This window comes from Coregonus lavaretus (assembly GCF_964263955.1).
Source record: "Coregonus lavaretus genome assembly, chromosome: 31".
Taxonomy (NCBI): Eukaryota; Metazoa; Chordata; class Actinopteri; order Salmoniformes; family Salmonidae; genus Coregonus; species Coregonus lavaretus.
This window is the reverse complement of record NC_140018.1, coordinates 24,882,315-24,895,985: the sequence shown is the minus strand read 5'-3', so window position 1 is coordinate 24,895,985 and position 13,671 is coordinate 24,882,315. Positions and strand designations below refer to the sequence as shown.

The 13,671-nt window shown below is 42.9% G+C and overlaps 2 protein-coding genes across 2 annotated transcripts in view; both read right to left on the bottom strand.

Moving 5' to 3' along the window:
• Window positions 1-310: 310 nt before the first annotated feature.
• Window positions 311-4,156, bottom strand: LOC311106922 (solute carrier family 35 member D3-like). The gene is made up of 2 exons (XM_084149314.1): window positions 2,755-4,156; window positions 311-1,274 (listed from the first exon to the last, which is right to left on the bottom strand). The coding sequence occupies exons 1-2, from the start codon at window positions 3,188-3,190 to the stop codon at window positions 406-408; spliced, it is 1,305 nt and encodes a 434-aa protein (XP_084005440.1). The 5' UTR covers window positions 3,191-4,156; the 3' UTR covers window positions 311-405.
• A 345-nt stretch (window positions 4,157-4,501) lies between these two features.
• The window catches only part of pex7 (peroxisomal biogenesis factor 7), a 42,277-nt gene continuing 33,107 nt past the window's right edge, over window positions 4,502-13,671 (bottom strand). Inside the window, exons 9-10 of the mRNA XM_084149311.1 lie at window positions 10,974-11,076; window positions 4,502-5,315 (exon numbers count right to left, since the gene is read on the bottom strand). Coding sequence (XP_084005437.1) covers window positions 5,235-5,315; window positions 10,974-11,076 — 184 coding nt within the window. The 3' untranslated portion in view covers window positions 4,502-5,234. The remainder of the gene's footprint in view (window positions 5,316-10,973; window positions 11,077-13,671) is intronic.

Sequence of the window (13,671 nt, the reverse complement as noted above, 5' to 3'; positions counted from 1 at the left end):
GTTGCTATTGCTCTTCACTTGCCAAATATCACAATTCATGGACCATACAGAATCTGGACAGGCAGTAACATTACGTGCAAATAAAATAATGTATATTTCTATAACATGTCATCACATATCAATTTCAACCTTACCCGATTTACTATCAATTATTCACCTGTTATTAATATGACTGATAAAATCAATACAAAACATTTAAACGTAAATGTTTTTTATGAATAGTCAGTATATTATTTCTTCTTAAAAATATTTTTTTGCTTCCATAAGAGCATGTCGCCAGAAAAAAACGGATCTCAAAACATTCATCAGTGCGCAATGTCAACGCAGTCTTACAAACAAACAGAAAAAAGATACAATCATAAATGACTGACAAAACATGCACCCTTTGAAAACAGAGATTCCCCATCAAGGGCTCTGCACCTCCATATGATCTATTAAGGTGTCTTTCTTCAAGAACTGCAGGTTACGGATGGACCTCCACACCCCCACGTAACTGTCACTCACAGACTGGTTGGCCTGGTTGACCCGGTTCTCGCTATGGAAGGCCTCTCTCTGGAGATCTACAAACTCCATGCTGTTGCTGGTATCTTGAGGTGGGAGGTCACTGCGGCTCTGATTATTGAGTAGGTGCTCCTGTGTGGGGAAAGATCCTTCGATCGATCCTCCGTCGGACCCTGTGTGACCATTGGGCAGGGGCTCCAGGTCTCCGTTGGGTGGCTTCTTCTCGATGTAAGGCTGTCCAGGCAGGCTATCGTCCTTGCTTTGCTCCTCCAGGTCCTGGTAGAGGGTCTTCCTCCTGGTCTCAAAGTACTTGACGATACAGTAGGTGATGGAACCCACCGTGTTGACCACCACGCCGGCCACAAACAGCCTTGTGGGCTCCACATCGCTAAAGGCCAGCATGCCCACTGTGATGGTGGCGATGCTCTTCACCACGCCCACGAAGCTGGTGGTGACGGCCGAGTTGATGTAGGTGCATTGCAGCGTGGTGAAGTTCATGGCACAGCCGATGAGGATGCAGATGGAGAAGATGCCAGAGATGAAGGGGTTACTCCAGCCTGTGTAGCTCCACATGTTGATGGAGTCCATGCTGACTATGGAGCAGATTAAGAGAACTGGGGAAGCCATGATGGCGATGGAGTACTGCGCTGTGAGGGGGCCATATTCACTGTCTATGCTGGTCTTCTGGATCAGGACCAGGTAGGAGGCGTGGATGATCACAGCCAGGACGCCCGTCACGTAGCCATACGGGTCACCCATCACGTCACCAGACCCTGAGTAAACACAGACACCGTGTCACAATAACAACAGCAGTGGTGAGAGAACAGTAAAGTTTCTCGAAACTTCCCTATTGTAAGGTATCCACACAAAAAATTATCCAGTGTTTAATCAGCTCTCTGATAGTGTTAAATGTAACACTTTTTCAGTCTATATGGGTCCACGCTTTTATTAACACTTTGCTTAGAGCTAATGCTGTTACACTTTCTCAGTGTTAGAGAATTAACCCCTGTAGTGTTGCAGTAACTTGTTTTGGGGTGTTGCTTTAACACTGTAGGGTGTAAAGCAGGGTTCTTCAATTCCGGTCCTGGAGGGCCGAAACACTTCTGTTTTTTATTTCTACCTGGTAGTTAATTGCACTCACCTGGTGTCCCAGGTCTGAATTAGCCCCTGATTAGAAGGAGAGGATGAAAAACAGAGGTGTTTCGGCCCTCCAGGACCGGAATTGAAGAACCCTGGTGTAAAGCCTTACTTGCATATTTCCCAGTGTGCCTTTCCAGTGGTCTGAAACTCCTTGTTTGGAGGCCAAATCAGGCAAGTTTATACTGGCTTGCAAAGTGATATGTAATTCCTATTGCAATCTATCCAGAGTGGCTGATTCAATTTGAACTTCAAATCACCCGAAATCTGCATTCAGAATGACTGCCAAGGTAAGGAAGATTGCTCAATGAGACTACCTAAACCATTTAAACTGGAACAACCATCTCAGTAACGGGTGCGATAAGTCCAACTCTACAGACTTAATTTAACTCTTGAATCAACTCTAGAAATGTTACACTGAAAAATCAGCACTAGGTAACACTGGCCAATTTACTGTGCGGATGTAATGGCTCTGAAAGTTATTATAAAGTAGTGTGGAGACACATCTTTAACACACATCCTATCCATATGATGGTATAATGGGGACAGAGCATGGTGTTGAACTTTCCTCACAGTATCAGCAACATTCAGAACTGTTGCATCTGTATACTTTACAATGGGACCTTTCTAGAAAACAGTAATCACTTTTTATTTTTTTTTGTAATCCCCCAGTGGGCAAAAACTGGTTGAATCAACATTGTTTCCACGTCATTTAAAAAAACAATATACATATGTGTTGACATTGAATCAAGTGGAAAACGGATTGGATTTGCAAAAAGTAATCAATATTAGGGAATTTCGAAAATGTGTATTATACCTAAATCCAACATCATGGTGACTTATGTTTTACTTGAACTCACATTACTTGAGCTCAACCAGGTGTAAATCAAAACTAAACCTTGAAATGACGTCTGTGCCTAATGGGCCCGCTAGTGTATTTGTAATATTATTCTAGGATGGATTATTGCTTGTATGCAGTAGTTTGAAGCCCATACACTCACCACAATATACTGCGTAATACGCACCATATTGATAGGCAATTTAGAATAAATCATAATGTTTCGTTCCTACTTCACTTGATGTATAAGTAGAATATAATAATACGTGTAATTTTACCAGCTAAAGCTGCTCCTCCAGTAGTGATGAGCACCGCCGTTATGACCCCCACCGACGGGTTACCGTTCTTCAGGATGCACACGCCGATGCCCAGGGTGGCCAACGGTAGACACCGTTTGAAAACCACATACATGGGTAGACTCAGTCCTTTGAGAGACCAAAGAGTTAGAGTGGACTGTAATGTGGACAGAATACAAACACTTCCGAAGACTTTGGCTAGTTGAAGGCTGAACGGGGGAATGTCTACTTTTCCCAGTCTCCTTAATATCTCAAGTGTAATCGCCGCCAATGTGCTGGTGAGGCACTGGATGAGAGTGAGGTAGTTGAAGTTATAAGTCGTGATGAGAAATTTTAGCAAAATGTTCAACGATCCTGAGAAAAATCCATGAGCAACAGCGACGGAGATACCAAGTAAACGACCTTTACAAACTTCCATGGTTGCCTTGAATTTCCCTTAAACGCAAGTGCAAGAAAGGGGAAATAACGGTGAGTCCTTATTGTGTGCTCAGTCCCTTTGAATAAAGTGTACACTGTACAGCCTTTCTCCTGAAGAGCACAGCTGTAAATGTCCAAGTTATTAATGTCAAGAAAAAAATCGATTACAAGCAGGACCTTTCAATATAAAATGGTCCCGTAAAACAAATAGAGGATGGTCCCAAAACGTTGAAGAGAAAAAAAAGCTTGGGAATGTTGACGCATATGTTTGAATATTAGGTTTTCATCAATTAAATCACCTTTTCTGCTCGTGAGGTTCTAGCTTTCTTACTTTTACGTCACATGCTGTTGGATACAGCAGCGAGGTGAGCTGTTGTGAAAGAACTAAACTACAGTGCATATGGGTAAACCCGCCAGTATATTCCCTCTAGCACAGAGGTGCATGGGCGCAACACTAGAGCGCGTAAGTTGCCACGTTGAATAATACATTTGCCGCAACACTGGTTGGTTGCCCTTTACCCACGGTAACGGACTTAGGAACCAGCCCACTTACTTTGATGGACTTTACCAGGCTGTTTTATTTACATATTGCAGTCCTCGGACCAATTGCAACGCTTTGCAAACGCATGAAATCGGCGTAAATTAGACTGCTCAGTTGTAGTGCCATGATGAACGGGGAATAGGGCACATGGACCCAGTTAATTTTCTTCAAGGGACATAAAGCTTTGAGGGGAACCCTCTCTATAGTGTTATCTCAACCACGCATTACTGTCTCCGATGTCTTTATTAACTATCTCTGTAGATTGATGTTTCCCACGACAATTCAGCTTCCAGTGTGAAAAATCAAAATGTTGGAGAATCATTAAAATACAATAGGCATAACAAAAACATTAACAATAATAATTAGTATGTTTCATGATTATTTCACATTTTAAGCAAAGAAAGGCACATTCTGTTTATATAATATTTCCCCTGTTAGTTTTCCCATATCGCCTCTAGAAATTAAGAGTGATACAAATGCATCCTGTGTGATTGACATTTAGTCCATAGCGCTAAGCAAATCTTGATAAGACAAACATAAAGAAACTAAAACAAACAAACATAGGCCTATAGGCAACAGAATAAAGTGGTGAAAGACAATTCATTTAGTCTATATGTAAAAAAAGAAGCAATTGCAAAGAAGATGGTAAAATACTAATTCCAAGAGAGTTAGAGCAAATTAGGAGCCTATTTCAGATCAGTGCAATGCCAGACAGCTCTCCAGTGACTCTGCTTCATGTAAGACATTGAAAGGGACAGAGTGCCCGCAGAGTATGTGTGCAGTCACTTTTATTATGAAATTTACTCACACAGAAAAAGAAAAACGGTCTCCAGAGAACATTTGGTTCAGGCCTCAGCAGCGTAACTCATACGCATTAAGCAGCATAAAGCTGGGATATCTGAGGGCTAAATGATGGCTCTCTCCCCTCACCACCAGGGCACAGAGAACCTGTCAGATTCATGACATTTACTTTCATATCAGTAGAATGAACATTTTAATGCAATGGAAAGTCTGACAAGATCATCGATAGAGTTCAAGCCTGTGTGTTGAGCTATATGGACAGGTTTGTTAATTCTAGTCCTCCTTGGTAGAGGACCCAGAGAAATTAAGTAAGTAATCAAATAATTTCAACCACTTACTAAATCAGTAAAAATCACTAAATACACCAATATGAGCATACATTCTACTAACAATAAGGACAAGCATTCTACCAACAATAAGGACAAACAGCAGATCATCAGGCACTTTGTTGGCACGTGTTTGGTTGAGCAACCTTCAGATCCCCATATCTCTCTCTCTGATGGACAGATGGGGAGGAATCCCTGCTATCCCATCTGTATTCGGACTCTGTTGTGTGTGTGGGCTATGATGACGTGTCCCTTTTAATAGCATCATTATGAAAGCCGCAGTGAAGCTTTGGCAAACGCCACGGCAGTGATCGTAACCCACCGCCGTCCTAAAAGTCCTCTCTCCCGTTCCTTGCGGCAGGGCAATTATGAGCTCTCTACGGTGCGCTAGGCGGCGGGGCAGCCAGGCATGGAGGTGTGTAGATTTTTACAGTCTCATCCCAGGAGCAGTCCACCACCTGTGGACACAAAGACAGATTGCACTAATCAAAATGAGACTCCACGTGACCGAGTGATGGAGATGAGGTCCTCATGTGATTTCACATGACAAGAAAATAAATATTTGTTGGGTTTCAAACTGGTGTCAGACAGAGGACTATGATATATTAGGATGCATGTGACTTGTTGTATGGTCGGTCACATTCATACAATGGGTGGGATTTCAGAGCTGGATGGGAAGCGTTGAGGGTAGTTTTGGTACACAATTGTCCGCTGTTCCTATAATAGCATTGAACATTTTATAGTGTCTTAGTGTTAGGACACATATTTTTGTTGTTCAGACAGAATTGCACACACTGTTTAGACATTTTCAATATTATTCTATATACTGCAGTTACAGTGTCTGGGTGGAGATTGACAATTCAAGCAGAGTCATTGCTTTGAAGCCTCAAAGGCATCAAAGTGTATTTTCAACAATGTGGAGACAAATATGTTTTTGAGCCTTAGTGGGGTTCGTTATTAGTTTGAACTCTTATCAGAAGTACAGAATGTCATGGTTATCAACTCAATTACACACTGTCCACTTTCATTTAGTCTTTTTAAAGACAATGAAAATGCTATTCAATAGCATGGCAAATTGATCAGGGCTTTTTAGCTCCAAAGACAAAAAGCTCCATGTCACAGCAGTCAAAAGTCTTCACACAGACCAAAGGACAGATTTCCACTGGTCTAATGTCCATTGCTCATGTTTCTTGGCCCAAGCAGGTCTCTTCTTCATATTTGTGTCCTTTAGCAGTGGTTTCTTTGCAGCAAATCGACCATGAAGGCCTGATTCACACAGTCCCCTCTGAACAGTTGATGTTGAGATGTGTCTGTTGCTTGAACTCTATGAAGCATTTATTTGGGTTGCAATTTCTGAGGCTGGTAACTCTAATGAACTCTGGGTCTTCCATTCCTGTGGCGGTCCTCATGAGAGCCAGTTTCATCATAGCGCTTGATGGTTTTTGCGACTGCACTTGAAGAAACTTTCAAAGTTCTTGAAATTACCCGTATTGACTGACCTTCATGTCTTAAAGTAATGATGGACTGTCGTTTCACTTTGCTTATTTGAGCTATTCTTGCCATAATATGGTATTTTACCAAATAGGGCTATCTTCTGTATACCAACCCTACCTTGTCACAACACAACTGATTGGCTCAAACGCATTAAGAAGGAAAGGAATTCCACAAATTAAACTTTTAAGAACGCACACCTGTTAATTGAAATGCATTCCAGGTGACTACCTCATGAAGCTGGTTGAGAGAATGCCAAGAGTGTGCAAAGCTGATTTGTTTAACACTTTTTTGGTTACTACATGATTCCATATGTGTTATTTCATAGTTTTGATGTCTTCACTATTATTCTACAATGTAGAAAATAGTAAAAATAAAGAAAAACATATATTTGATGAACAATGAAGTATGAAGGGTCATAAAATAACAAACATGGTGCTATAGAATTCTGCCAGTATGATTTAGCCTTGAAGAAATATGTCTCCAATAGAGCTCCATACTTCATTTAGCTCTTTCCTCTCCTCTTCGTATCTTGGTGGGAGGGGGGAATTCATTATTCTTGAGTACTACAGAGAGGAGAATCTGCCTCACTGCCAAGCAGACCAGCCCGTGACTCAGCCATTGAAGGAAAAAATGGCCTCCATTAATTACTTTACTGCAAAACATAAAGTGAAAGCCAGCGCTGCAGCAGTCTGGAGGGTAAAGGAGGAAGAGGAAGAAGAATGACCCCTGAGGGGTGTCCCTGTCCCCAGTCCCTGCTGGGTGGCAGAGAGCGGAGCGGTCCAATCCTATACTTCAACTTTCTCCAAAACCGGATTTCTCCAAACTATTTTAAAGGACGAAAACTATGACAGGCTTTCCCTGATTTTCCTCTGTTAGAATAGCTGTCATATTCTCCCCTCTGTGATGTATTACCCCAGCCTGCATTCCAAGCAGCTTAACTCCTGCTCTTCCATAAGGACTTGTTAACATGTAATTGCTGCAGTTTGGAGGGTCTATGTAGGGGAGGCTGTTGTGCTGTGTGGTGTGGGGAGAAACATTGCTGTAGGAGTTTTTCCCCGGCTCAATACTGCATGCCCCCTCTTCCTGGCACAGGTAACCGTACCCTTCTGCACCCCCGCAGGTTGGCAACAGACAAACCTGCGCCTGACAGAGTAAATTAGGAAGAATGTATGGTTGAAAAAACACACTTACCCCAACAAATTGGTTGGAGTGCCAAGCAAGCTTTTGTATAGCTGCGCTGGGTAGGCACGACTTCCATTGGCAGACGTAGATGTGCAACTGGCACACATCTGCCAGAAAGAGATTTTCAGCCCCCAGACGAGTTTGGCTCGGTGGACGTCATCATTCAAAACAATTAGAAGCAAGGCATCTGAGTAATTTTGATTACTGTTATAAGTGCAGGCATATCCTTAAAAAAGTGTTTACATTTACAAACTTTACGGGTAACTGAAATTATGTAAAGTGCAAGACCTAAATGGATGACTGAGATGCCATTCCCACTGCTTAAAAAAGGAATGTTAAACGCGATCTACTTTTCTACGAAATCTACTTCTGCCAGAAGGGAAAAAATACCTTTTGCTTGGCTCCTCAAGATTATCCTCAAGGTAATCCAAAAGGATATGCTGACACAAACTTTTAAAATATAGAAGTCTTAGTCTAATTCCTTTACTAATATATGCACAGTTGAGGTATCCTGTATTAGTGTGAAGTAGGTGGAGAAGTGAACTGTGCAGTAGTTGATTGCTGTTATCTGAGTCACAGCCTGGCTGTGATGTCTTATTGACAGTTCTGACCTGCTGTCTTTCATCCATCACTCTGAGTGCTGACGTCAGGCCTGACTGTGAACTCCCCACAGTCCAGACCCTGCATACTGCACCACAGGCAGGCCCCTGTGTGTGTGTAAGGTTACAAAGCTACTGGTAATTTACTAAAGTTACCAGAATCTTCAGGAAATTTGGTAATTAACAGAAAATGTATGACAATCGTTTATCGTAACTTTGGTCATTTATACTTGAATAACTTTTTCTAGTAGATAGACCATATGGTTCAAGAGAAAATAGCCTAATTAATAAAAAAAGCATCTAATCAACAATCGCATTATTTTCAATGAACTCTGCAGCTCTTCCAACTATTGACTGTGTTCACAACTGGCACCAGTTTGACGCCAAAACGTTGAACACATTGACATAGTAAAATAAATCGAAGTATGTAAAAAAATATATATTAAGGCCATTTCATGCTGAAACCCTCAAACACCAATGGTATTCACTAAGTAGATTTTTTAAATTTATTTTAATTTTTACTATAATATACTGAACAAAAATATAAACGCAACATGCAACAATTTAAAAGATTTTAAAAGAGTTATAGTTCATATAAGGAAATCAGTCAATTTAAATAAATTCATTAGGCCCTAATCTACAGATTTCACATGACTGGGCAGGGGTGCAGCCATGGGTGGGGCCTTGCAGGGCATAGGCCCACCCACTGGGGAGCCAGGCACAGCCAATGAGAATGAGTTTTTCCCCACAAAAGGGCTTTATTACAGACAGAAATACTCCTCAGCATCCCCCACCCCCCACCCCCCTCAGACGATCCCGCAGGTGAAGAAGCCAGATGACTATGAAATAACACATATGGAATCAAGAACTTTGAAAGTTTCTTCAAGTACAGTCACAAAAACCATCAAGCGTTATGATGAAACTGGCTCTCATGAGGAAGACCCAGAGTTACCTCTGCTGCAGAGGATACGTTCATTAGAGTTACCAGCCTCAGAAATTGCAGCCCAAATAAATGCTTCACAGAGTTCAAGTAACAGACACATCCCAACATCAACTGTTCAGAGGAGACCGTGTGAATCAGGCCTTCATGGTCGAATTGCTGCAAAGAAACCACTACTAAAGGACACCAAAAATAATAAGAGACTTGCTTGGGCCAAGAAACATGAGCAATGGACATTAGACCGGTGGAAATGTGTCCTTTGGTCTGGAATTGAAATGTGAGATTTTTGGTTCCAACCGCCGTGTCTTTGTGAGAGGCGGTGTGGGTGAACGGATGATCTCTGCATGTGTGGTTCCCACCGTGAAGCATGGAGGAGGAGGTGTGATGGTGCTTTGCTGGTGACATTGTCTGTGATTTATTTAGAATTCAAGGCACACTTAACCAGCATGGCTACCACAGCATTCTGCAGCAATACGCCATCACATCTGGTTTGTGCTTAGTGGGACTATCATTTGTTTTTCAACAGGACAATGACCCAAAACACACCTCCAGGCTGTGTAAGGGCTATTTTACCAAGAAGGAGAGTGATGGAGTGCTGCATCAGATGACCTGGCCTCCACAATCACCCGACCTCAACCCAATTGAGATGGTTTGGGATGAGTCGGACCACAGAGTGAAGGAAAAGCAGCCAACAACTAGCAGCCAACAACTATATATATATATATATATATATATATATATATATATATATTCTCTGGAAAAAGCCTGTCACACACAATCTGGCGTAAATACGACTGTGGGTGTGCAGTGTCCACGGAGGCTGGGGATCTACACAAACCGAACAAACACACATTCCTGGAAACTTTCAAAGTTATCACAAGACATCTAGTGGCCCTTTAGGGTACTTCAGATGATCACATTCCTGGAAACTTTCAAAGTTATCACAAGATATCAAGTGGCCCTTTTGGGTATTTCAGATGACCACAGGTGTCTGTAATAATCTATGGCCCTCTGTGTGGCTTTATCACATATCAAATATATGAAATAATTAAATAAGAAAAAATAAAGAATGACAAAGCTGTAAAACATGATCCTAAATATAGATGTCTTGTGATAGATTACATCAAATCCTTGAAAGATACCCGAATTCTGGTAGTTTACTGGTAAACTTCAAAAGTTTCCAGGAATGTGTGTTTGTTCGGTTTGTGTAGATCCCCAGCCTCCGTGGACACTGCACACCCACAGTCGTATTTACGCCAGATTGTGCGTGACAGGCTTTTTCCAGAGAATAATACAGGCAGGCTATCAGCGTCATGTGAATAATGACATCCCCAGTAATGACTAGCCTTTACAATAGAGCTTATTACATCCTATCAGTCTATTTTTCCAGTCCTCTCAGGCTGAACAATGTAAACAGCCATGAGAGACCCAACACTAGAGGCTAGGTACGGGGTAGGAATAAGAAGACGTGAGAGTGATGTTTTCAATTATATGGTTCCTCTGCTATATTGATAGCTGGACTGATATCAAACAATTTGTGAGGGAGAATGTGACTGGAGAATTTAATTCATGGATGCTGGCTACTGTAAGACAGACTGATAGATAGAACTGCATTGCAGTGTACTGTATAAGGATACATTTACTCTACGCAACAGTTTTCTTCAGTACAACATATACCTCAGGAAAAGGCAGAAGTAGTGTTTGAGAGTTTTTCTCTAAGTGAAAGTGCTGGGCCTGCAGGGGTAAGTGTCTGCTGTGGTGTTACGTCGCTGCATCGGAACCTCTAGTAGCGATTTTTTCCACAGAGGTTGGGTCCAATGGCTGAGCCCTGTGGCTGAGATAAATGCATGGGCCAGTGAGATGATAGTTAAACGATACTGAGACAGACAGGTATGTGTTACCTGGTTGGGGATGTGCAGGTTGAAGTCCAGGCCACAGACGAACTCTGAGTGGTGCTCCAGCGTCTCCAGCAGCGGCTGCTCTGTCCTGGAGTAGTCCCAGAGCCTGTGGAAGCAGACGCAGCCCAACACAACATGAGGCAATCACACTAATTGAAAGGCCGTTTCTCCCTCATTCCCCTTCTGACGGCCCGGGGCGATGGCTCAAAGCCCTGACGCAGCGCACACCAGACTGATCCACTTAGCAAATGTAATTAAATTATTTCTTTTGAAAATACTCCGGGCCTATTTATGTGTGCCAGGGGAGTCAGTCATTTAGAGTTATTATAGAAAGAGAGCTGTTAGTGTCAATCAGCACTAGGCCTCTCCCATACTGTAACTGCACTGTGGGACTGGAGCCCATTGGATGTTAACAGGTAGGATTGCATTCAAGAGAGAATACACTTAGAGCATTAGAGTCAAAGGAAATAAGAGGTTTGTGAAAACAATGCGGATGATGAAAACAAACTTGGAAATTAGCCTCGGAAAATAAAATATGTGTTGAGTGTTCTCTAGTCTAAATGATAGATCGGTGTTCAACAGAAGAATAAAACAGATCCACAAAGAGAACAAGGCTTCCCGCCTTTTAGTGTCTACAGTACGTACACTATATTTACAAAAGTATGTGGACACCCTTTCAAATTAGTGGATTCGGCTATTTCAGCCACACCCGTTGCTGACAGGTGTATAAAATCGAGCACACAGCCATGCAATCTCCATAGACAAACATTGGCAGTAGAATGGCCTTACTCAAGAGCTCAGTGACTTTCAACGTGGCACCGTCATAGGATGCCACCTTTCCAACAAGTCAGTTCATCAAATTTCTGCCCTGCTAGAGCTGCCCCGGTCAACTGTAAGTGCTGTTATTGTGAAGTGGAAACGTCTAGGAGCAACAACGGCTCAGTCGCGAAGTGGTAGGCCACACAAGCTCACAGAACGGGACCGCCGTGTGCTGAAGAGCGTAGCGCGTAAAAATCGTCTGTCTTCGGTTGCAACACTCACTACCGAGTTCCAAACTTCCTCTGAAAGCAACGTCAGCACAAGAACTGTTCGTCGGGAGCTTCATGAAATGAGTTTCCATGGCCGAGCAGCCGCACACAAGCCTAAGAGCAGTGGAAACGCGTTCTCTGGAGTGAGGAATCACTCTTCACCATCTGGCAGTCCGACGGATGAATATGGGTTTGGCGGATGCCAGGAGAAAGCTACGTGCCCGAATGCATAGTGCCAACTGTAAAGTTTGATGGAGTAGGAATAATGGTCTGGGGCTGTTTTTCATGGTTCGGGCTAGGCCCCTTAGTTCCAGTGAAGGGAATCTTAACGCTACAGCATACAATGACATTCTAGACGATTCTGTGCTTCCAACTTTGTGGCAACAGTTTGGGGAAGACCCTTTCCTGTTTCAGCATGACAATGCCCCTGTGCACAAAGTGAGGTCCATACAGAAATGGTTTGTCGAGATCAGTGTGGAAGAACTTGACTGGCCTGCACAGAGCCCTGACCTTAACCCCATCAAACACTTTTGGAATGAATTGGAACGCCGACTGCGAGCCAGGCCTAATCGCCCGACATCAGTTCCCGACCTCATTAATGCTCTTGTGGCTGAAGTGAAGCAAGTCCCTGCAACAATGTTACAACATCTAGTGGAAAGCCTTCTCAGCAGAGTGCAGGCTGTTATAGCAGCAGAGAGGGGGCCAACTCCATATTAATGCCCATGATTTTGGAATGAAATGTTCGACGAGCAGGTGTACCACCCCATTCACTTCAAGAGAGTAGTGTCAGTAGGACTCAAAAGACGACACGATCCATCTTCATAACTCACACTCATTACGTTTCTGTGGGAACAAACAGTTAGTCAGATCCAGGCCCAGTGGCGACGCGTTCTAGCTCAGGTACTGTAGATGGCTCTCCTTCTCGTTCCTCCCACAATATCCAGCCAGCGTTCAGGCTAATTCAGGTGAGGCAATATCCTGCTCTAATTAGCCCTACAATAACAGGAGGCAGCGGCCAGCGCATCATTTACCTTCTGTCCCAACACTCCTGAATGAACAGAGCCCACCATGGCAACCCTACCTCACCTAATGCTGTGAGTCAAACAGGACACCTAATCTCATGTAAACACCAGGACCTGGCAGAATTCTAAAGACACCCAAACATGACTTGTGGTGAGTAAACAGAGGCCTGGGATGAGGTCTACGTTACAACAGGTGCCATCGCCTCTACCCAGTCCCATGCCTGTAATGAATGGACAGTACATACATGACACACAAGGCATGGCCGTGTTCTTTTAATCTATAGCAAAACAAACCTTTTGTTCAGCAGTGCGATGACGTTCTAAGGAAAATCATTTCTGTTAATTACCTTTAAAGTATAGGTGATCGATGCAGTGCAGTGCCAGAAATAATTACCTGGTTTCTTCCCTGAATATGACACAACAACATGTTCCCATGGCTTAACACGCTCTGCATTAAACAGTATTGATCTATGAGTTTACCCAGTCATATGTACGTAGACTTAGGCTATTAGCTCTGTAGGCTAACGTGGTCTTGAGTTACACTGACAATTCTGGTTAAATATCCGGTCAGTAACCCATATCATATATAAATCTGAATGATAACTGATAATTTCTCCCACACGTGTACAGGCCAGCACAACACAATTGGGT